This window comes from Nannospalax galili, unplaced genomic scaffold, assembly GCF_000622305.1.
Source record: "Nannospalax galili isolate Female #2095 unplaced genomic scaffold, S.galili_v1.0 scaffold128, whole genome shotgun sequence".
Lineage (NCBI taxonomy): Eukaryota > Metazoa > Chordata > Mammalia > Rodentia > Spalacidae > Nannospalax > Nannospalax galili.
Genome location: NW_008360322.1, coordinates 4,570,390 through 4,594,965, shown reverse-complemented (window position 1 = coordinate 4,594,965; position 24,576 = coordinate 4,570,390). Strand labels below are relative to the sequence as shown.

The following is a 24,576-nucleotide window of genomic DNA, read 5'->3' as shown; positions in this document are numbered from 1 at the left end:
GCTGGGTCGGAGAGGAAGACTAAGGAGCCCGGGCCCGGTGCACCCGCTTTCCAGGTAAGTTCCATGCTGCAGAGTCGGGCGGGTGTAGGGGTGGGAGCGCAGCTCCTGAGTTGCCTCATTCTGAAAGGGAATCCCCCTCTCTGTCCCCGCCCACATCTACCTGCCATTCTTGGGTTTCATTTTGACTAGGAAATTTTACCATCCAACACCCCCCCCCAAAAAAAAACACCAGGGTTTTGCCATGTAATCCAGGCTGTCCTCCAGCTTTCTTTGTAGTCCAGGCTAGCCTCAAACTCACAATCCTGCCTTGGCCTCCAGAGTGCTTGAAACATTTTGAAAGACACCTCAGTACAGAAAGCAATTGGCCCAGAGTCTAAAAGACTTAAAAGCTCTGTGCCAGCCTTGCAGCATCAATGCAGCAAGTTTTGGGTTTTCTCTTATTTTGCTGCTTTTCCAGAGCTAATTTGGGTGAAAGTAATTTGACCTAGTTTCAATATTATAGTAGTTGGGACCACTCCAGTCTTCTCGGGCAGTAAACTTTTCTTAAAAAAATCTTTTAAAAATAGGTTCCTGCCGGGCGTGATGGTGCACGCCTTTAATCCCAGAACTCGGAGAGGCAGAGGTAGGAGGATCTGTGTGAGTTCAGGCCAGCCTGGTCTAAATAGTGAGTTCCAGGACAGCTGGGACTACAGGGAGACCCTGTCTCAAAAAGACAAAAAAATAAAAATAGGTGCCTAAGTTACCTATTCACACTTTAAGCAGTGTGTTGGGCATAACTGAAGTTAACTCTGTTTTATATCATTTATATCAGAAAATAGATAAACAGGAATAATTGCATCAGAGACAAGGTCAGTTTTACAAACCACACATATTATTGAATCATATCTGATGTTTGCTCCTCATTTTTAAAAAAAATTTATTATTCTTATTTTATGTGTATGAGTGTATTGCCTGCATGTATGTGAGTGCACCCGTGTCGTGCAATGCCTCGGAGTTCAGAAGAGGGCTTCGGATTCCCCTGCAACTGGAGTTAAGGCTGGTTGGTAGCCGCCATGTGGGTGCTGGGAATTGAATCCCGGTCCTCTGCAAAAGCAGTCAGTGCTCTTAACCACTGAGCCATCTCTCCAGTCCTTCGTTTTTTTTTTTTTTTGTTTTTTTTTTTTTTGATTCATTCATTAAGAAATGTCTACTGTTAAAAATCGTCTTCAACCAATACTCCCAACTCAAACCTCCTTTTTTCTCCTTTTTGTTTAACAAAACAAAACACTTTGAAAGACTTGGCTCTGGGTCTCTAGTTTCACCTCTCCTGTTTTTCCTCCCTCTCCCTTCTTGAGATGGGTGTCCCCCCTCTCCCCTGCTTGTTGTGGGACTGTCTTGTGGAATTTGGTGTCTGCACAGTGCTCAGTTCTCAGCTTTCCTGACCTTGTCAGAGTTGGTCCCCTCCTTAATCTCTGTCTTCTTCATTAGACTTACAGCTTATTGAATTCTCCTGTAGTTCTACCTCATGGTCACTTAGGTTCCTCAATCACTGAATGCTAAAGTGCCACAGGCCCAGGTCTTGGCTGTGTTCTTTTTCTAGACATACTTTCTCCCAAGGTGATTTCTCCCGAGCCTTTAGTTCATGACTATAAACAACATCCATAAGTTGATGACTTCCGAATTTTGATCCCTAGCTTTACTTCTCTTTAGGTTCTCAAGCATATATCTATCTCTTTATTCCATGTGTCCAACTAGCCTGAGAGGCCTTTCAATTTAGTATGTATAAAGAGAATTTCTCATATTACACACACCTAGTCCTCCTGCTTTCTTTCAGTTTCCTTCCTTATCTCAGTGAATACTGCTGTCTCAAGTAAGGTGGCATCTAGGAATCATCCTTTGTTTTCTCATAGCACTAGGGAATGATCCAGAGCCTTGTGAGCGATAGTCTAGTCCTCCACCTCTGGACAGCAAGGTCCACAGCTCTAGGAATCATTCTTGACTCTTCCTTTTAGCTTAGACCCCACATTTAAGCATGAAGCAAACCCTGTGGACTGTACCTGGCAGTGCTTCTTAGCTTAGTTTGGAGAGGGAGAAGGCACCATAGGAGATTATTAAGTTCCTTCTTCTGCCCTGGCTTCTTCGCAGTCTTCCTCCTAACACCAGTAAAAATTTTTCCAGACATATCAGGACTTTTACTCCCTTTAAAACCTTCTGCTAGCTTCTCATCAGAATGATGTAAAAAACCTAAATTTTGACAGTAACTTCAAAGCCCTATGTGATCTAGCCCCTGCCGATGATCTCATCTCCTGCCTCCCTAACTCCCCTCATGTTCCTCTTCACGTGCTGTTGCAGGATTACTGGCCTGCTCTAACATGATCTTTTTTGCTAATGGCCCTGTGAAGGGAGCTGCTGTTAGGTACCGAAGAGGCTCTGTAATACAGTAATCCTTTTTTATCTATGGGAATATGTTCCAAGACTCCAGTGAATTCCTGAAAACATGGAGACTGTCAAACCATATGTATTCTGAGGGACACACGCGCGCACACACACACACACACACACACACACACACACACCTATGATGAAATATAATTTATAAATTAAGCATAGTAAAAAAATTAGCAATAACTGATAAAATAAAACAATGGTAACAACGTACTGTAATAAAATTGCCAACATCACTGCTCTTGTGCTTGGATTCCCAATAGCAGGTGTCCTAGTTTGTTTCTTCATTTCTGTGACAAAATCACTCTGACCAGTACCAACTTGGGGAGGAAAGGATTTATTTGTCTTACATCTCCCAGGTCGCAGTTCATCAGGGAGCCCAAGGTAGGAACTCAGGGCAGGAACCTGGAGGCAGGAGCTGGAGAACAGGCCATGGAGGAACGCTGCTTACTGGCTTGCTCCCTTGGCCCCTGCTCAGTCTGCTTTCTTATGCAACACAGGCCCACCTGCCCAGGGGTGGCACCACCCACAGTGGGCTGGGCCCTCCCACATCACGCATCAAGAAGATGCCCTTCAGACTTGGCCACAGGCCAGTCCAATAGAAGCAATTCCCTGATTGAGGCTCCCTCAACCCAGGTATGTCAAGTTGACACTAAAGCTATCCAGCACAGCAGGTAAGATTAGGGTTGCCTGAATACACACATTGCACAATGTGGATATGCTGGACAGAGGGACAACTCAGGTCCAGGTGGGATACTGCTCAGAACAGCAAGGAATTAAAAACATGAATTACACATTTATGGAAATTTTACATTTAATTGTTTTGAACTGTGGCTGACTACATGTAACTGAAACTACAGAAAACAAAACCATGAATAAGTGTAGACTTCTACATTTCACAAAACTATGACGTCTTAACATTGGTTGCTAGTACTGTAGTATGAAAACTCTACAATTTTTCTTTTGAGTGTCATTTAGATACCAGGTTATCTTTAAATTATATTTTTAAAAATAAAATATATTCCTTGTTTGGAGAAGATTTTCTCTTTAGGTCAGTTCTCAGTTTTCACTTTTAAATATAGGAAATGAAAAAAAGAGAGCTGGGTGTGGTACTGTGTGTCTGTAATCCCAGAACTTTGAATTTAGTATCACTTTTACCAAAAGGAATCTTCAGTAATTGGGGGGTGGGGGGTGTAATATGGAGCTTCCTAGCAGCAAAGTAAAGAAAGAGACAGGATTTCAAGATAAAAAAGCAAGTGCCCAGGTAAAATTCAGTTTTATATTTTTGTTTTTGCATTTTGACAAAAACAAAGTTTTTTTTTTTCTTTTTTGGCCTTTTTGAGACAGGGTCTCCCTGTAGCTCCAGCTGGCCTGGGACTTGCCTCCCAACTGACAGAAGCAATTTTAAAAAGTAATTAGACATTTACTTTCTCAAGGGCCTTCTTTAGAGACTATGGAGATGCTTATGTTCAGGTACTATGGGTAGTGTATAATTACAGAGGATACTGGCAGAGCTGTATGGGTTCTGTTTGCTTTAGAGTTAGCAAACCCATGCTATTGTGAAATTTGCATAGCTATAAAAAGCAGATGATATACAGCTAAACTCTGGGGAATGACACCATAAACTATATTATTACTTATGTCTAAATTCTATTAAATCATTGACAATACTTATGAATATTATGAATAATTTTAGTCACATGAGAAAATCCTTCTCTAGTTGATATAACATTGTATATATAGTACGATCTCATCTTTGTAATACAAAATCCAAATAAAATAGATAGGAAAGTCCTATACCAAAAGGTGTGTGATTTTTCTTTGTTTGTTTTTTGGTCTTTTTGAGACAGGGTCTCCCTGTAGACCCAGCTGACCTGGAATTCGCTAAGTAGACCAGGCTAGCCTTGAATTCACAGAGATCCACCTGCCTCTACCTACCGAGTGCTGGGATTAAAGGTGTGTGCCACCATGCCTGGCTTCTTTGTTCTTATCTATGTGAAGAACACACACATATATTCTTCACCTGGATATTTTCTTGTTGCTGTTGTTGTTGTTACTAGGGACTGGACCCAGAGCTTTGCATGTGCTGGACAATTGCTCTTTTACTCAGTTGTGCCCCCCAGCCTTTTCTTATTTTTAGTTTGAGACAGAGTCACTAAGTTGTCCAGGTTGATCATGAACTCACTTTATACCCCATGCAGCCCTTGAACTTGTGATCTCCCTGCCTCACCCTCCCAAGGAGCTGGAATTATAGTCATACATTACCATGCCTAGCTTATTTGTGGCATTTTAATTACCCCTGTATTAGTTACTTTTGTCACACATAAGACCAAATACCTGACAAAAACAACTTAAGGAAGGGAAAGTTGACTTTGGGTCACAGTTCAGAGGACTGCAGTCTATCACGGCAAGGAAGGCATAAAGTGAGGATCACAGGGCAGTTGGTCACATTACATCTGTAGTCAGGAAGCAGAGAGAAGATGGTGGTGTGTTCAGCTCACTTTCTTCTTTCTCCTTTTTCTTTTTGTATTTAGAGTCCCCAGTTCACAGGATGCTGCTGCCCACATTCAGGGTGACTCCTCCACAGGTATACCTCTCTGAAAACATCCTCACAGGTTACCTAAAGCCTTATCTTCTAGGTGGACCCCAATCTAGTCAAGTTGACAGAGAACATTAATCATCATAATCTCTAATAGAATTTTGGATAGTCTATGTCCAAGTTCTCTTACAATAAGAAAATACAGTAATATTACGCACAGAGCAAATATGCAAAAAAAATGTGAGCTCTTCATATTGGGGCTGGAGAGATGGCTCAGTGGTTAAGAGCACTGGCTGCTCTTGTAGAGGACCTCAGTTGGTTTCCTAGCACCCACATGGTGGTTAACAACCATCTGTAACTCCAGGGGATCCAATGTCCTCCTCTGAACTCAGGGAATTTTCATGCGCATGGTACATTTACATCCATGCAGGCAAAACACTCATACACATAAAGAAATTTAATGTAAAAAATGTCTTCATAGATCTTATTATAGGAGAAAATTTATCTAGATGAGGGGACAGCATAAGGATACAGGTCATGTAGAACATTATTTGTCATATTAATAAAGTTGGATTCTAAGCACAATAGGTCTTTTCATGGCTACAAATGGGAATAACTGGATCAGATGTAAGTATTTAGAAAGATCAGTATGTCTGCTGGTTGGAGAATGGACTAGACATTAGTAAAAAGTAAAATATAATAAGGGAGAGATGTTGATCTAAAATGAAAACATGGTAGAAAGGGAAAGGTAGCAATTTGAGAGGTATTATGGAGATTGAGTAGCCAGTACTTGCTAGTAGAGAGGCAAAGTGGAATAATTTGAAGAGGTGTGTTGGAGGCTGAATAGGCAGGACTTGGTGATTTTTTAGAAGTGAAGGTATAGGAAAAAGGAGGGAGGTATCAAGGACACTTCGGTTGTTTGCTGGGTAAATGATAGTGGCATTCACAGAGATGGGGAAGTCTGAGAAAATGAGGTAGAGGCTTCCTCCCAGGTCGGCTAGGAAGATGAGTGCTCCATGCTAGATGTGAACAGGATCTCACAGAATACAGAGGAATACTTAGTTTGACATGGAAGAAGTATGCTTTGTAACAAAACAGTCCCTGAACAATGTCTTGAAATGTAAATGAAGGTTATTCATGTAGATGTTGGGGAAAAATATTTTCTAAACAGGCAAAACACAGAGGTAAGACTGTCAACTTGAAGAATTGTCTCAATCAGTTTGGCATGTCTCTGAGGTATTGTCTTGATTGTTAACTGATGTAGGAAGACCCAGCCCATTGTGGATGACACTGTTCCTTGGACTGGGGCCCTGGACTTTATAAGGGTGGAGAGGGTTAGCTGAGTGCTAAGCAATCAGGATGCATTTATTCTCATGTTGCTCTTGACTGTGGATGTGCTCTGACCAGCTGCTTCAGTTCCTGCCTTGACTTCCCCATGATGGAATATAATCTGGAACTGCAAACCAAATAAACCATTTCTCCCCTAAGTTACCTTTTGTAAGGATGCTTTGTTATAGCAACAGAAATTAAACTAGAACAGCCAATTTGGGGAACTGTAAATATTTGGATATTGTAGCTCTGAAGGCTAATGTGGCAGAGGCAGATGTTAGGGCTAAAAGTAGAGATGAAGTCATGGAGGCCTGATATGTTATCTGAATAAAATATATTTTCTGAAGGTACAGTTATTATCTGAGGGATCTTCAAGCAACAGTAAAAGTAAGTTTTCCATTACAACAAAATCTTTAAAGATGACCCAAAAGGGAAGAGATGTGGAACCAGTGAGAACAGTTGGATATTAGGGGAACTTATAACCATCTAAGGAGGAATGCTATGTCTTTACCTCACATAGAGGCAAAGCCATGGAGAGGGTAGGGAAGTATTGGAAACGTGTAGAAGATGTAATTATTAGCAATAATTAAAAATTAACTGGGTGAAGATTTGGGGAGGATTGGGAAAAGAATGTGAGAGTGATTTCCAGGTTTCTGTCTTGGTAGGTAGACAGTATATTACTATTATTGACAGAGACCCAAGCCATGTGGTACTTTCTTAATGCCAAAGCATTCCACTATTTCTGTATATATGTATGTAAGTATGTATATATGTATGTGTGATGTCATTTTCATGTCTGGAAGATACCTTTCAGTGACTTCAAAGACATAATGGATTTTACCACAGAACTTGCCATGAATTAAAAATTTACCATAAGGATTATCACTTCCTGGGACTGTGGAGTGACTCAGTGAGTTCAGTGTTTTCTACCTAAGCATGAGGGTTAAATTCCCAGAGCCCACTTAAAAATATTTTATTTATTATTTTAAATTTATTTTATGTGTATGAGTATATTGCCTGCAAATATTTAAGAGTACCCCATGTCATGCAATGCCCATAGAAGTCATAAGAGGGCATCAGATTCCTCAGAACTGGAGTTACGGATGGTTGTTAGCTGCCATGTGGATGCTGGGAATAGAACCCAGGTCCTCTGCAAGGACAACCAGTGCTCTTAACCACTGAGCCAACTTTCCAGCCCCCTGTTAGAACCCCCTTTAAAAAGTCATTTAAAAAAAAACCCACTGTAGCATGAATCTGAAACCCCACACTGACCCAGTGTGATGGGAGACTTTTGGATCCTTAGTGCTCACTGGCCAGCCAGACCAGCCAATCAGTGACATCCAGATTCAGTGGGACTGTCTCAGAAAAGAAGGTGGAGAACAAATGAAGAAAACACTTGATGCATACCTGACATCAACCTCTGTCTTCCACATGTACACATACATACACATATACACACATACATGCATGTGCACCCATGTGTATGTGTATAGTGCATCTACACTATACACACACCACAAACACATACAGAATAAAAATAAAGAATTATGAAGCCATGCATGGTGGCACACACCTTTAATCCCAGCACTTTGGAGGCAGAGGCAGGTGGATCTTTGTGAGTTCGAGGCCAGCCTGGACTACACAGTGAATTCCAGGACAGCTGGGGCTACAAGGAGACCCCATCTCAAAAATTAAAATTTTTGAAAGAAAGAAAGAAAGAAAGAAAGAAAGAAAGAAAGAAAGAAAGAATTACCATTTTCTCTTTCCATTGTAGCCTATATGTTTGGAAGAGAAAGAAGAAAAAGATTATGGTTCTAAGGAAATGATATTAGGTAAGCACAGTGGGCAAATAAAAGCAGGATAAAAGTCAAAACAGAAGAAACTTATAAATCCTAAAGGAAGCTGGTTATAAGTAGCTCTTACATCTGTGTGCTAATAGGATATAAGGTGAACTTGAGTTTTTAATACAATAGATCACCTAAAAGGATTTTCCTTGTTAGAATAAATAATATAGAATATATATATATGGTTCTGTTTTTTTTATTTTTTATTTAAAAAATTTATTTATTAATTTTATGTGTGTGTGTGTGTATGTATTGCTTGTAGGTAGGTAGGTGCACCCATGTCGTGCAATGCCCTTGGAAGTCAGAAGCCGACATCAGATGCATTCCTAGTTATGGATGGTTGTTAGCCACCATGTGGGTGCTGGGAATCTAATCCAGGTCCTCTGTAAGAGCAGTCAGTGTTCTTAACCACTGAATTATCTCTCCAGCCTCCTCTGTTGCTTTTTAATCACAAAGCAACCATCTTGTACAGAAATCTTTGACCAGTGTGGGAAACATGGAAACACTATAGAAAAGTTCCAAGTTTCATTTCTTCTTTTTTTTTTTGTTTAATTTTTTGAGACAAGGTCTCCCTGTAGCCCCAGTTGGCCTGAAACTCATTATATAGACCAGGCTGGCCTTGAACTTACAGAGATCCCCTTGCCTCTGCCTCCCAAGTGCTGGGATTAAAGGTGTGACCCACCACACCTGGTCTAATTATTATTTTCTAACTTGGGTTCTGGGGATCAAACTCAGGTCCTCCCTTTACCAACTGAGATATCTCTCCAGCCCCAAATGAAAAAAACTTAAAATTTTTGTCTTTTTGAGATAGGGTCTCCCTGTAGTCCCAGCTGGCCTGGAACTCACTATGTAGACCAGGCTGGCATTGAACAGACAAAGATCTGCCTGCCTCTGCCTCCCAAGCATTTCTCAAGTTTTATTTATTGAATTTTTTATATGTATGAGTGTTTTGCCTGCATATATGTAAGTGCACCACATGGGTGCAGTGCCTGTGGAATTCAGTGGATCTACTGGAACTGGAGCTACAAACAGTTGTGAGCCACAGGTGTTGGGAATCAAGCCCAGGGCCTCTGGAAGAGCAGTTAGTGCTCATAACCACAGAGCCATCTCTTCAGCCCCATGTTTCATTTCTTGGCAGTTGAATGGGGTCCTTTTCTCCACTTTGCAGTCCCTTGTTTTCTAAAATTTTTGCAACAAGTTAACGTATTCCCATTCACATAATTTTTTGAAGTGTAACCGAATTTCTTGTTAAAATATCCAACAAAATATATTTGGATTGGCTAGTCTGTATTCTGACTGAGCCTATAACTACATAAAAGGGACAATAAAGAACACTCTGGCTATCTCTCTAAATCTAAAGAACCATCTTAGACTTGTGCTAGAATTGTTTAATCCATTCATTTACTCAAAAGGTGTTGAATGTTGACTGTTGGCCTCTGAGAATATAGCAATGAACAAGATGAAGTTGGTCCTTGTTCTAATAGAATCTAGTGGGAACAAGCTGAATGAAGCAGGTAATCATGCACATAATTAATCGTGGTTGTGATTAGTACCATGAAGAAAAGATAGAAGATGCTAGTCTTGAATAGTGTACCTCTCTAAACTTTCCAGTGTAACCTCTAATATCTAAGAATAGAAAGTAAAAATGCAAGTGAACTTTGGCTATCAATAAGAAATGATAGGTGATGTGCACCAATCTGGACCAAATAATGACTTCCAGGTGGGCTGGGACTAGGGTGACCTTGTCAAAAAAATCAACAACAAAAAAGTAATGATAGGTAAGTAATATTTGATCATTAGTCCATTTATTATATAGACCTGGCCATTCTTATGGATTCTCTGCAGTTCCTCAAAGATGAAAAGAAATAAATGACAGTGATTTCCAAGGATGTTGTTGAAGGTCAAGGTAAGTCTAAACTCTGCCCATCTGTTCTGGAGAATACTAACGTAGTTTGAATGTTTTTAAGATTTATCTTAATTTTTAAAATTTATTGAGTTTTGTGCATTTCATACAATACATTTTGACCATATTTAGTCCCCGTCCCCTATCTGCACCCTTCCCATAGCCTGCCCACCAGATTTCATACATTCTGTCATATATATTAAGGCCTTCCAAGTCAAGTTTGTGTCCCCAGATGTCCCTCGGTGTGAGTTCATCCACTGGAGTCTGGTCAATATATCTAGCATCATTCTTTTAAAGAAGACCAACTCTCTCATACAGCAGTGATCAGTTGTTAATAGTTCCTCAGCTAAGGTTGGGACCATTTCCCTACTTCTATGCTGGGTTTTTGTCTGGTTTGAGATTGCGTGGATCCTGTGCATGCTGTGACCATTGTTGTAAGTTTATATGAACAAGTTCCCAAAAGCCTGGTGGTCACCCACCATTCCTGGCTCTTACAGTCTTTCCACCTTCTCTTCCACAATGGTACCTGAGCCCTGGGTGGCAGGGGTTTAATACAGGAATCCTATCCAGGGATGCACAGCCCTCAATCTCTTATTCTCTACATTTTGGCCAATTGTGGCTTTCTGTGTTAATCACCATCTGTTACATGAGGAAGCATTGCCACTGAGAGTTGAGAGATGCATTAGTATTCTCTCTCCCTTGTTCTACCATGTTCCCTGAGCCTTAGGTGTAGAGGTTGCATTGTAGAGTGTCACTTAGGACTGGGCATCCCACAGGCATTTATTATCTGTATGTAACTAGTTGTGGAACTCTGTAAGAGTCTCCATGTGTTGCAAAAAAAAAAAAAAAAAACAAGAACCTTTGATGAGTGGTGAGAGAAGTATACTTGTCTGTAAATATAAGGATGCATATTTAGTGTACAGTAAGAAATTACATTTGTCTATGGTTGTAACAGACTTAGGGTTTTCCCTAAGATCTATGAACTCTCCAGCCATGTGTATTTGGTTATGTTTACAGTACCTCACATTAGTTACCTCCCATTTAGTAGGCTTTAAGTCCAATTAGATAGCCGTTGATTACCCCCCAAGATAAAAGTGCCACTACTGCACCAATAGAAATAGTTTGCTGGGCCAGTCACTGTTGTGTTTATTAGGTTTTACAGTTGGGTTGGACCATTGATTGATTTTCTCCCTTAGCAGCTTGTGTAGTATCCTCTGATACTGAGAGCTAGTCTTCAGGGAGGAGGCTTCCAGGTCAGTTCCAGCTCCATTGCTCAAAGTCCTATACCAAAGTAATGTCCTATCTTCAGTAATAAGATCTTACCTTTAAATTCTGGGAGGCAATCAAGAGCTGTGGCAATAGCCTGTGTTATTTTGGGAGTCTCTTGCACTACCCTGACCAACAACTCAAAGGGAAGTTTCTCCATATATTATCTGTATATATGCACATATGTATATATAATGTATTTTAGTAGGCTTTTGACCTAACACATTTCCCTCTGGTTTTTAACACCATCTAAGCATTATTTATATCTCCTTTCTCTCTCCCTGTATAACTCTCCCCCCTCTGTCCCCAAAGCACCTCCATTAATCCTTTGATAATACTTGTCTCCTACTATCCCCCTCTCTTGAAGATGTATCTTATTTTTAATTAGATGTATGTACATGTGTGTCTGTGTGTGCACATGTGGGATTCCCTGAGCTGGAGTTAAAAGTAGTTATGAGCCACCTGACATGGATGCTTGGGAACTGGACTTGGGTCTTCTAGAATAGTAGTATGCACTCTTAACTGCAGAACCATCTCTCCAGCCCCTAGTTGGAATTTTAAAACATTTCCAGTGTGAAGGAGTTTAAGACTAGTCCACATGTTCCTCATCTGGCTGACACGGATCTGTCCTGGCAGCTTCACAGAGCTTGGCATTCCCATGCCAGTTCAGGGACTGGCAAGCTTTTTTTTTGGTAAAGAGATAAATAGCAAATATTGTAGGCTTTATGGGCCATATAATTTCTGTTGGAACTACTGAGCCCAGCCTCTGTAGAACAAAATTGCCTACAGACAGTACGTAAAATTCTGTTTATTTATAGAAATGTGGTGGGCAGTGTTTCTTGGCTGATCCTTCCTGTAGTTCCTGGCCCTGTATTTGGATGTTATATCCATCACTATTTAGTTTTGGACAACAATATTGAAACATTTTCTAGTTAGGTTAATCAGAAAGATATGTGTTACAAGATATTGAATTTACAGTATTACTAGGAAAATTGAAGAACTACACTCTAGGTTGAGTTCCTAAGCCTTACAGCAGAACTGGTCTGTGGACTGGTCTGCCAGCTCCTAAAACACACCAACTCTAACAGAATCATAACCAGAAAAGTAGGTACCCCACATTTAATCAGCCATGTCAGTACATTGGATGAGGGGAACTTGCTATATCTGGAACCTTAGCTTTGAGGGAGTCAGGATTTAGTTTTAGTATTTCTTGTATAGGAGGGAACTCTAAAAGGAAACTGAATAAGTTTGTGATGAGCAAATCTGCAGCATCTCCTATAGAACATCTCTTTACCTACTTAACAGCCATATGTCTGAACTTCCAGACAACAGCAGTAGCTCTCCCAATACACTGCATCTCTCTCCTACACATCTCCCCCAAAAGTGAGAGCCAGTTCAGTTCTTGTAGGTCACCATATCATCTCTAGTATTCATCATAGACATGACCCTGTGACAGCATATTCAGAAGTTCAATGACTCCTTGCTTTCCTGGGGAAAGAGGGTAGGAAACAGACAGTGCTTGCCCAGTAAACAAAAGAGTAAGAACTTAACTCTTAAGTTCACATCCACATTCTTTACAGTTTCTCTCTCTACTAGTAAAGTTTCTTTAGTTTCAAAGTCTCTCTCTCTCTCTCTCTCTCTCTCTGTGTGTGTGTGTGTGTGTGTGTGTGTAAGCTAGAGACTGATGTCAGGATGCATGTCTTCAATTACTTCTCTACCTTATTTTGAGACAGGGTCTCTCACTGAACCTGAAGCTTGCCATTTTGGCTAGACTGACTGACCACTGGCTGGCCAGCAAGCCCCTGGGATCCTCCTGTGGCCACCTCCCCATGCTCGAGTTGCAGGCACGTACACTATGCCCAGCCTTTACATGTGTTTTGAGGCTCAAACTCATTCTTGCACAGCAAGCATTTTTTTCACTGAGCCATCTCCCCAGGCCCATGAGAATCTCCTAAGGAATTCTTGCCTCTCAATTATTGCGGCTCTGCTCTCCCTTTCCCACCCACCAGAGGGCTCTCTATCTTTCAGCACGATTCAACCCGACGTCCTAAAGACTTATTTTTAGTTTTATGTGTATGAGTCTGTTGGGGGGGGGGGGGTGTCTATGTACGTGAGTGCAGGTGCCTGCAGAGGTCAGAAGAGGGCATTGGATTCCCTGGAAGTGGAGTTCCAGGCAGCTATGAGCTGCTCAACATGAAAATGGGAGCCAAGCAGGTCCTCTGCAAGAGCAGTACATGCTCTTAACCGTTGAGCCACTTCTCCAACCCCCTGAGTATTATACTTTTTAGCCTCTTTGCTCTCTTAAACTTCTTCACCCTTGTCTCTTACTACTATTCTCCTCTTGTACCCACAAGCATAGAATTGAACCATATAAATATCTAGTGCAAAATGATCCTAACTTACTTGGCCCTGATACCGAAGTGATTTTGAGAATTACGCTCTCTTGGTCTTGCTGCTGTGAGGCACTCTCTGCTGCATGCAGATGGGCTTCCTGAGTGCCTTCATATCTCCTGGTTCTCAGAATAAAACAGGAATACAGTGGGCCCTAATTGTCTGTCTTGTCTTCCTGACTTCACATCCTTCAAACAGCAGGTCTTTGTGCAGAACAACTTTCCAAAAAAACAAAACTAAACTAAACTAAACTAAAAAAAACCTATGAATAACAATAAGTCATTTACTAATAGCTAAACATTAGTTGGACAAGAAACCATTGATTTTACATATACCTACCACAAGATGGTACTGTTCAGATATGAAAGGAAAAAGGTTCTCTGAACCAAAGGAGTCAGGGATATGCCATGATTTTAAATGTGTTAAATTTCAAAGGCACTCACTTAAATATATAATCTTTTCCTGTGATAAACATACAAACTGAGAGTCGTATATTTATACACAGGAACATGAGGTGGGCAGTGTTTCTTGGCTGATCTTTGCTATAGTTTTGGCCCTATATTTGGATGTTGTATCCATCATCACAGTTTAGTTTTGGGCAACAATTTCTTAACATTATCTTGTTAAGCAGAAAGATATGTGTTACACAGTATTGAATTTATAGTATCAACATTATTATTATTATTACTGATTATTATTTTACTTACTACTATCTTCTTGTGTTCAAAATGTTTTAAGAAGATGAACATTAACTTTTAATTTGAAGGCAATCTAAGGAAGATTATATTAGGATTCCTTCCAGAGCAAGTGGACCAATATAAGATAAATGGGAGTGAGGGAGAAGGATAAATTTTAAAGGATTAACTCAGAACAGAAAGTGCTAAGTAGAGCAAACTAGGTTGAGAATTCAAGCAAGAATTGATATGTTCTTGGGGCTGGGGATATACTTCAGTGATAAAGTGGTGTACCTCCATGATAAAGGGCTTCCCCAGCATATATGAGGCTCTAGGCTCAATCCCCAACTTAAAACAAGAGTTGACACATTCTCGAGTCTAAAGGCTAGGTACTCAGAATTTCATCTGGCATGCTTCTGCAGGCAGAATCCTTCCTCTGGGCATCTCAGGATTGCTCCTAGAGCCTCCAGCTGATGGCATATGGCCCTTCTACATTATGAAGGCTGATCTGCTTTGCTCAAAGTCTACTGATTTAGCAACATACTTTGTTCCAAAGGCCAAAAATGTCAAAAATATTTGGGAGCTTTTGTCTAATCCCTAAATTTTAGGGTTACTTCTTCAGAAGGGGGAATGTTAGAGTAGCAAAAAGCCCCATTAAAAAACAGGAGAGATCTTATGTACATGTATGAAATTCTCAATAAAGTTTGAGATAAAGTTAAAAAAAAAAGTCTACTGATTTAAATGTTAATCACCATCATAGCAGCATTTACTCTGACATTTGGCCAAACACCTGGCTTCACAAAACATTAAATCACAGAGGCCTGGATGTGGAAACTAAGCTTAACAGGAAAGGAAAATTCACATTGATGTTTCCATCTTTAGTCATGGGCAGAATGAGACGTCTGGCAGCTAGAGCTAGAGCTGCCCCAGAGGGGCCTTCAGGGAAATTTCTACAGGAAGAGAGGCTGTACTCCTCTCCTAGCACAGAAGTCTTCTGGGAGGAAGAGTACACCTGGGGCTCACCAGCTTTGGGCCCGGGAAAGAGCAATAGCACACAGACATGTGATTATCTCCTCAATAGGCACCTCCTGTTCTATTTCAAAATGAGATCTGAGATTTAAGGCAATCCTTAGAAAGGCCTCAATTCCTATTTTAATGAGAACAGTGAAGCAGTTAAGAGGCCTGCAGCACCCGCCTCCCTCCCAGGATACACACCTATATCCATACCATTAGCTCTGCCTTCTCTGAATTTTACTATGGAGCTCTGCCCATTTACCTAGCAAGGGCAGACTACTCCCTTGCCTACCCAGGCATCACTATCTCCCGCTTCCTTTCTGTGTGTACTTACCCCATGATGCAGCTCTCTGCCATTAACAGTTATCTTTATTTTTAAAATATCCTCACTAGGTACCACTTCTCTACCAATCTTACTTCATTTTACCCCTTCACTTTGTGACAAAAAATTTTCAAAATGATTTTCTAGGACTGGGGAGATAGTAAAGTGTTTGCAAGAGGACCTGGGTTTGATTCCCTGAACCCACATTTTAAAAAGCTGGGCATGGTGGTATGTGCTTGTGATCCCAGCACTGAGGAGGCAGAAACAGGGAGATCACTGGGTCTCACTGGCCAGCCACCCTAGCCTAACTGATGAGCTCTGGTAAAACAATGAGAAATCCTCTCAGAGATCAGGTAGCTGACACTTAAGGAATGACACTTCAGGTTGTACTTCAGCCTGCACACACATGTGCGCACACACACACACACACACACACACACACACACAGCTTTCTATACTTTTTCTATTTTCCTGTCTTCTTTTGAACTCTACCCTTCTTCCCCCCAACTCTGTCAAATCTACTTATCTCAATCGACACATCTCTCAAGTCCCCAGATTTCTCAGTGCACATCCTCTTCGGCTGGTCCATGAGCATTTGAAGGCAATTGAACACTCTCTCTTGAAGGGTTTCTTCCCTTGACATCTGGGATACGACGCTGTCCCAGTTTTCCTCCCACCTTCCTGACCACCCCTCCTTCGATTCCTTTGCTGGTTCTTTTGGTTCTTGACCTCCATATGTTGGAGTGCTCTAAGGGTTCAGCCCTTGTGATGTCTCAAAATATCAGGGTGTCTTTGAGAGCCATGGAGTCTTTCTTGGCTCTGTGGTGCTTAACTTCAGGGGCTAGGGTCACAGAAACTTAATGGCCACCCAAACCACCTCAAACCAGAGACTTTAGAATTCTTGTCTCACAAATTCAAAGAATGAGATTCATAGATGACAGAGGGTGAGTTTTAGAAAGAAGTATTTTATTATGGGGAACTGAGGAGAGAAAGAAAGCAGAGCTCCTGTACAGCAGGAGAGGTCCCCAGGAGTGGGAGTTCATAGAGCCTTGGTGCCTTGGAATTAATAAGGCTTTAGTGGATGGAGAAGGGAACAGGAGATGAGCTGGTTAGTCTAGTTTCCTTTCCAAAGGTTGAGGTCCCTGTGGTTTCAGTCAAGAGCTCAGTGTAGTTTCTAGGAACAGGCTACTCCTTTAGGGAAAAGAGATAAGGAGGAAACCAGACCCCCTTTTTGACATCCTCAGCCTCTGGCTGTGGTTGAACCAGAGACATCCAGTCCTAGATAGTTCTGGCATCTCTAGCCTCAGGACAAATGTACTGACAGGCTAAGGACAGTTCCAGCTTTTAGCCAAGAAAGAAATGAAATCATTTTTCTTTTTTTTACCCTAAACTGCCTAGCCAATTTCTTAGCCAATTTGTATCTCTTGTTATCATCTGGACTACTTCCTTTTTCTCTATATACTCTTTCTCTTAATCTCAAATTGTCTTTAGGTTACAAATTGTATGTATAAATTCCGAATGTTTATCTCCTAGCTGAACCTGTCTCCCAGATTCCAGAGTACTCAGTGCCTGCTCAGAATCATTAACAATTCCTCTCAGTTCTTTCAAAACCGGCCCCAAATCCAGCCATCTGCTCCCTGCCATTTGGTCTCAAGCCACCATCACTGGTGTAACAGACTCCTGACTAGAATTTTGCTTCTGCCCTTGGCTGTCTTCATTCTATTCTAATGCATTAGCTGAGTGGTCTGTAAACCTGATTAGATCATGCTGCCCCTCTGCCTTCTCTTGTTATCTCCTGCTTTTTGCTCAAGCATCTGCCCTGTACCCCCACTTCCCATTGCTCCTCACATGCTAGGCACTTCCCAGCCTCCGGTTCTATGTGTTTGCTCTTCCTTGCCCAAAATGCTCTTCTTCTCCTCGTTAGTGTCTGTAGGCCTTATTCCCTGACAGACTTATTTAAAAAACAAAATGTCCACCAACCAGTCTCAATCACCTTTTCTGCCTTTTCCATAGCTCTTAATACCTTTTATTACATGAATGTGTATATATATTACTTTATACTCTTATACTGTGTAATACATATGTTTCCTTTTTTATTCTTTGTCTCCCCAATTAGCCAGGGTAAAGATATTTTTCTGTTATGTTCACCGATGAAGTTCAGCTCTTAGAACTTTGTAGATAAGTAAATATTTTTAAATGAGTAAACTCAGTGAGTGCCTTTTTAGTGCTGTTTATCAAGTTACATGCTTTTCTTTCACTACTAAGAAAAATGGGCCACCATTTTAGGTCCTTGCCTGCGTTTTCTCCCCTCCAAGTATTAACCAGATGTGACTCTGCTTAGCCTCTGAGATCAGATGAGATCAGGGGTGTTCAGAGCCGTATGGCTGTAGACCATGATTGTGTTTTCTAATCCAACCTCAGCATGCAGTCAGATGATAAAAGCTTGTTTGTCGAAGTTAATATGATGGATCGTAGAGAACAAGCTGTGTTTTAGATTCAAGATAACTGCAGCAGCACAACAGAATTCTAAAATAAGTGGATCTTTAAAAGTAAATGGCAGTTATCTCTCAATAATGCCATACAAAGAACGAACACTTGCGGCTGGTGGTAGAACTGTGGTGGAGCACATACAGGGCTAGAACCCCAGCAGTGAAGAAGGAAGAGGGGCCAGAGGAAGAATGACTACAAGTTAGAGAAATATTAAAGATGCCTTCTGAACAGACCTGGAGGAAGGCTGTCACTATCAGTTTGCAGTCTGTGGATTTTATTTAAATAGAATCTTACAATATGTACTTTAGGGTAGGGATCTGGCTTCCCTCACACAGAATAATTATCTTGAGATTCATCCATGCCATTGTACGCATCAATAGTTCATTCTTTTGTATTACACCATAGCAATATATTATAATTTTGTCCACTCTTTTTTCCCATTTTTATTTTTGACAGTTTCATACACATATACACAATGAATTTTAGTCATTTTTTGCTGCCCATCTCCCTCTCTCATAGCCCTCCTTCTCCCGCTGAAACCTTTCTTCTTCCCAACAAGTACCGCCACCTCCATTTATTGACCTCTCGATGGGCATTTTTCTTATCCTTGTCACTTTCTATAAACTGGCAGTGATGTCTAAAGACTTGACTGGAGTCAGGTTAGGTGTGTGGGCAAGACCACTTCCTGCATCATACTGTATATACAATCAGGAAGCACATAAAGCCTGATCCTGCCAGCATTGCAAAGCTGATCACCATCTAACAGAGATCTGCCTGCCTCTGCCTCCTGAGTGCTAGGATTAAAGCTATGCACCACCATGCCCAATTAAATTATTTTTTTGCATTTGGTAATTATTTCACATGCACTGGTTTTCCTTATATTGGTTGTTTTTATCTCCATGGCTATACTTGTATCCAAATCTATTTTCACTGCTTTTATTTCCATTTTTGTGATTTTTTCTCCCAAATTTTATAGTTATTATCATTTTATAGATCTTTTTTGTTTGTTTGTTTTTGAGACAGGGTCTTCCAGTAGCCCCAGCTGGTCTGGATTCGCTATGGAGACCAAGCTGGCCTTGAACTCACAGAGATCCGCCTACCTCTGCCTCCTAAGTGCTGGGATTAAAGGCGTGTGTCACCACGCCCCGCTCATTTTATAGATCTTGAAATCAAAACACAGATATAGTGAATAACTTTTAGGATAAATCATAGTCATTTTAAAGTAGGGTTGGGACGTTCATGCAGATTTGCTGATTCCAGAGTAAATTTCCATAATGAAAATTGATACTTAAATTCCCTTTGTGTGCTGATTCTTTATATCGTTTTGGATTTCCTGTACTATTCTGGCTTGTTTGCTGCACCGTATTTGTTGCATTTCTCTTTGCACTCATATTGTCTTGCTAGTTTATTTATTTTGAATTTTTAAAGATGAGAGCCTACTATGTTGCACCAGCTGACCATGAGCTCATTGTATGGCCTAGGTTGGCCTCAACTCCTGCTACCACACTTTATTTTTTAACTCGATTTTATTTTGTGGCACTTAGTATAGAACCCAGGGCCTTCCAGGTGCTAGGCCAGCATTCTACATCCCAAGCTCATTTTAATATGGCAAATGTTATTGGTACCTCTTTTGTCCGGAAATAAAGTACATACATTCTGGGCTCTCCTTAATTCTGACCTCTGAACTGCTGATCCCTTCAGGACTTTAGTGTCAAGGCTGTGTTCTTATAAGTTATGTTTTCTGCATTCCTTTTACTTGAGAGGATGGGATTATCTCAGTGAAGCATAGGTTAATAATAACCGATAACTTTTGTCCTTTTGGAGATGAAGAGTAGAGGTGGGGTTATCAGTCTATTAAGTTTAAAGCAAATAAATAAACACCACAGAACTACACAGAGCAATTGGCCAAACCTATCAAGGCCAAACCTATTAAGAATGTATTTAACAGCATTGGAAAGATGGCACAGTTGGTCAAGTGCTTGCTGCACAAGCATTAAGATCTGAGTATGGGTCCCCACCACTAATGGAAAAAGCCAGATATGGTGGTGCATTCATGTAACCCCAGTGCTGGGGAGTGGGCAGAGACATGAGGGTCCCTGGGGCTTACTGGTCAGCCAACCTAGCCAATGGCTGAGCTTCAGATTCAGTGAGAGACTCTGTCTCAAAAAACAAGTTGGAGAGCAACAGTGGAATACACCCAACATTGATCTCTGACAGCTGTACACGTGCAGATAAACTTGTACACCAAAATGCACACACACATACACACACATACACATAAACTGTACAACATACACAAAAAGGGAAAAGGTGTATTTTATCTTTGATATAGAAATACCATTTGGTGGAGCTATTTTACAGATAAGCTGCTTGGACAATATGAAATGACTTTTCTTTGAAGTCATTCATAACAGAGTCATTCATGATAGTAATAAACTAGAAACAGCTTACATATACGAGGACAGGGAATGGTTACATTGCATTCACATGCTGGAAGATTATGCAGTTGGATAAATGAGGAAATTCTCTAATACTGACATAAAAGATGCTGAGGAGACAATATTGGGGGAAATATACACCAGTGTTTGTCTACTGCTGTTCTGCACATACATAAATGATGACTCTTTTTGAAAAATTAAATAATACGTACACTGTTCATAAAGAGTGAAGGGAGGACAGCAATAGGAAGGCATGCAGTAGGGCAGGGTGAATGGGAACAAGTGAGATTTTTTCAAAGCCATTTTGCATTTTAATCATTATTTTTTTTAAAGGTCAGCTAAATATATAAACAAGCATTAGGGGCAGTGAACTCATGAGACCTTCTCCAGTAACAAAAGGCAGCAGTGAATCTAGACCAGGGAAGAAGGGGCAAATTACTTTGCCTTTATTATTTGAATGTATGTGGGTTATATGTTAGAGTTATGCCTTAGTATAGTTCTTGGCTAATTAGTTCAATGCTTGGTTTACTAGTGCTGAACTTAAAGCACAGATACTGTGAATAACAAGCAGTAGCCAACAATTCCTTCACTAATCAGATGTAATAGCAAGTGCTTTTAACCTATACATACATTAGAATAAGATTCTGCCTGTGCTTTTCTTAACAACCTCACCATTTTTGTTGGATAGTTTCTTCTAAATCTGAATTATGTAAGCATCTGTAGTCATATTAAGTCATTGTGAATATATATATATATATATTTACATGACCACTGATCCTACGTATGTGGCAGTAAAAATAAGAGACAGTTGACTCCAAAGAATGGGAGTTGAGAAGTGAGCTGGGAGAAGGGAACTATCTGCTCAAAAGCCTAATTTATTTTTGAACTCTGGTCTTTGCACATAGATAATAAATAATATAGCCTACAGCTCATAGTTGAAAACATGAAACCTATATTCATCTATTCTAAGTTTTCTGTCTTTTGATGAAAGCATCTCTCTTGAAACAACATTGACAGCCTTTTCTGCAGCTATTTAAATTAAGTTCATAGAGAGTACTTTTCCTTCACAGCTGATCTGATCTGATTTGGACTTTCAGATGATGACAGAATGAATGCAGACCACATCATTCTTTCCTGATTTCACTGAAGACAACTGCTAGTCTTAGTTACTTGATTTTGCTTCCAAACTGAGCCAACTTTTCTTGGGTGAAAAAATTATATGTTCTTTAACATTTCTAGGACTACCTGGAAAAAGGTTTTTCATGCATCCTAATACCTTTTCAATTAATTCTACCCCCCCAAAAAAATGTCATTGATTTCTGAGCGTGGCTCCACTGGGCATCACAGATCTTCTCTTCACTCTAGCTTAGTAGAGTGCCTGCCAGTCGTCTTTGGACATTTGCATCCTCTTTGAATTTATGTTTGATACCAAAAGTGAATTTATTTATTCAACTATTGTAGTTTAACATTTGAATATTTTGGCTCTTTATATTTTCCCCTTTCTACTTTGTACAGTGATTTAATGGAGGAAATTGAATTTAGAGTCCATAGACTTAAATATTTTGTTTTAACCTGGAATTTTGCAGTACTAATATAATACCACTTAAAATCCAAGTGTCTCTTGTCTGTGGTGGCCCTTGTGAATCTCACAAAAGAAAGTTTAGTTTCTTAATTGTCTGTCATTTCTTTTTTAGGACCTTATATTCCAGTCTTGTTTATAATGTCTTGATTAAATTTAACAATATTCTGCTTTGTTCTTTTTCCTTTAAGGTTGAAAAGAAATGCTGAGACTCAAATAAAACTTCCTTCTGCCTTGGAAGTTTGCCATGGGCATTGGGAAGTCTAAAATAGATACCTGCCCTCTTTCTTGGCGTAAAAGACACAGTGTGGATACGAGTCAAGACCATCCCGAGTCAGAGTCCAAGAAATCTGAGCATGTGTCCTTGCGTGATGTGGAGCAAAACAATACAACAGAGCGGCCGACAGGCGAGCAGGAGGGAGCTGAAGCAGTAGGGGGCATGCCTGAAGAGGAAACTGAGGAAGAAGCATTCCTCAAATTTGTGATATTGCATGCAGAAGATGACACAGATGAAGCCCTCAGAGTCCAGGATCTACTACAGAATGATTTTGGTATCAAGCCTGGAATAATTTTCGCTGAGATGCCATGTGGCAGACAGCATTTACAGAATCTAGATGATGCTGTGAATGGATCTGCATGGACAATCTTATTATTGACTGAAAACTTCTTAAGAGACACCTGGTGTAATTTCCAGTTCTACACATCCCTGATGAATTCTGTGAACAGGCAACACAAATACAACTCTGTTATACCCATGCGGCCCCTGAACAACCCTCTTCCCAGGGAAAGGACTCCCTTGGCTCTGCAAACCATCAATGCCTTAGAGGAAGAAAGTCGGGGCTTTTCTACGCAGGTAGAAAGAATTTTTCAGGATTCTGTGTATGAGACACAACAAACTATATGGAAAGAGACACGAAATACGATGCGAAGATAGTTTATTGCCTGAGATGTAACAGGCTAACTCCTGTTTTATAAACCAAATGATTAATCTACACTTGAGAATGCAATTTCTAAGAGACACTTAAATGAAAGTGAGCCTGCTCTAAGGAAACCCATGGAGCACAAGAAAGCATACATTTCTGCAGGGCTAGAATTGTGACACTTTTTGATGTTAAACCCAAGATTTTTTTGAGTTTCAAAAACTTTCCTTTCATAGTTTTCCAAGTTCATGGATATTCTTAACTCCTGTTCATTATATGAACCAGGAATAAAAATGTACAATAGACATTTTCAAAGTATGAAGGCAAAATAGGATAACAAACTCCTCAAAGGACATGAAGAAAAAAAATGGCTCCAAGCAGTCAAGCACCTCCTCTCCTACAGGGCTCATGAGTGTTACAACAGGACAGTCTCATGCTTTACCCAGAAACAGGGATTTCCAGATTAGGATATGGAATGTTGATGCTCCTGAGTGTGAGATCAGAAGTGGTTGTTAGACTGGTCAGGCTTCTGAAAAGAATCCAGTCAAATGTGCTTGCTTTCCTGCTTGAATTTGGAGCTAGTTTCCACCTCTGAGTGGTAGTCCTTTTGAGAGCGTGGTAGGCAGAGATGCTGCGCAGATTTGTCCTGATCGGAAGCTCTCACTGTTAGTGATCATCTATAACCAGGGCACCATTTGCAGAGCTGAAAAGTGTATGATTCACCAGCTGTTCGCCTTGAAAATCAATGACGTCTCATATTAGCCTTTAAAATATTCCCTTGCACACAACTCTCAACTCAGGGAATGTTTCTCATCTAGGGTGGTTGGGCTGTATGTGCGAGTGCGTGTGCATCTGTGTGTGTGTGTGTGTGTGTGTGTGTGTGTGTGTGTGTGTGTGTGTGTGTGTGTGTTGTGTTTTGGTTCTGAAGACTTAGGATGGAAGCAGAAAAAGTATTTTTACTATCTCCTCTCCCCCTTCTCACAAAACCAGAGGCCCACCCAGGCCTGTTCCTTTCCCTCACAGAACTTCTGCCCATCTGAGGCTGAGGCAGTGCCAATAAGTATAGATTAAGGATGGGGCAGAGTGAGTCATGTCACATAATGAGAAAGTGCCCATCAGGGGGCAGGAGACCTACTTGCAGTCCAATCTCTGCCACTGAGGATGAATACGACAGTGGGCAGCTATTCTCCTTTGTCTGTGAAATAAAAAGGTTGGATTGATGGATCGCTAAAGGCTTTTGTCCTCTCTCAGGATGGAAAAAACTGGGAACCAGAAAGGGGAACAAGCAAAGCCTTAAAATGTTAGGAGATGGTAATACAATAGTTGCAGAAGACTTTATGTATGCTTACAATGAAAGGGTAACTTTGTGCGTCTGCATCATAATTAATTCTTAGTGCCATCACTAAGAAAAGAATTACTGTATGTGGTTACTCAGTTTTTTTA

General features: G+C 40.6%; 1 protein-coding gene across 1 annotated transcript; it reads left to right on the top strand.

Annotated features, from left to right (window-relative positions):
• Ticam2 (toll like receptor adaptor molecule 2) lies at positions 1 to 24,019 on the top strand. Its single transcript, XM_017796136.2, has 2 exons — positions 1 to 54; positions 22,405 to 24,019. The coding sequence occupies exon 2, from the start codon at positions 22,461 to 22,463 to the stop codon at positions 23,145 to 23,147; it is 687 nt and encodes a 228-aa protein (XP_017651625.1). The 5' UTR covers positions 1 to 54; positions 22,405 to 22,460; the 3' UTR covers positions 23,148 to 24,019.
• Positions 24,020 to 24,576: the final 557 nt, after the last annotated feature.

What these genes read in the sequence shown, in the direction of transcription:
- Ticam2 (XM_017796136.2), top strand. Translation starts at nt 22,461, where the DNA reads ATGGGCATTGGGAAGTCTAAAATAGATACCTGCCCTCTTTCTTGGCGT.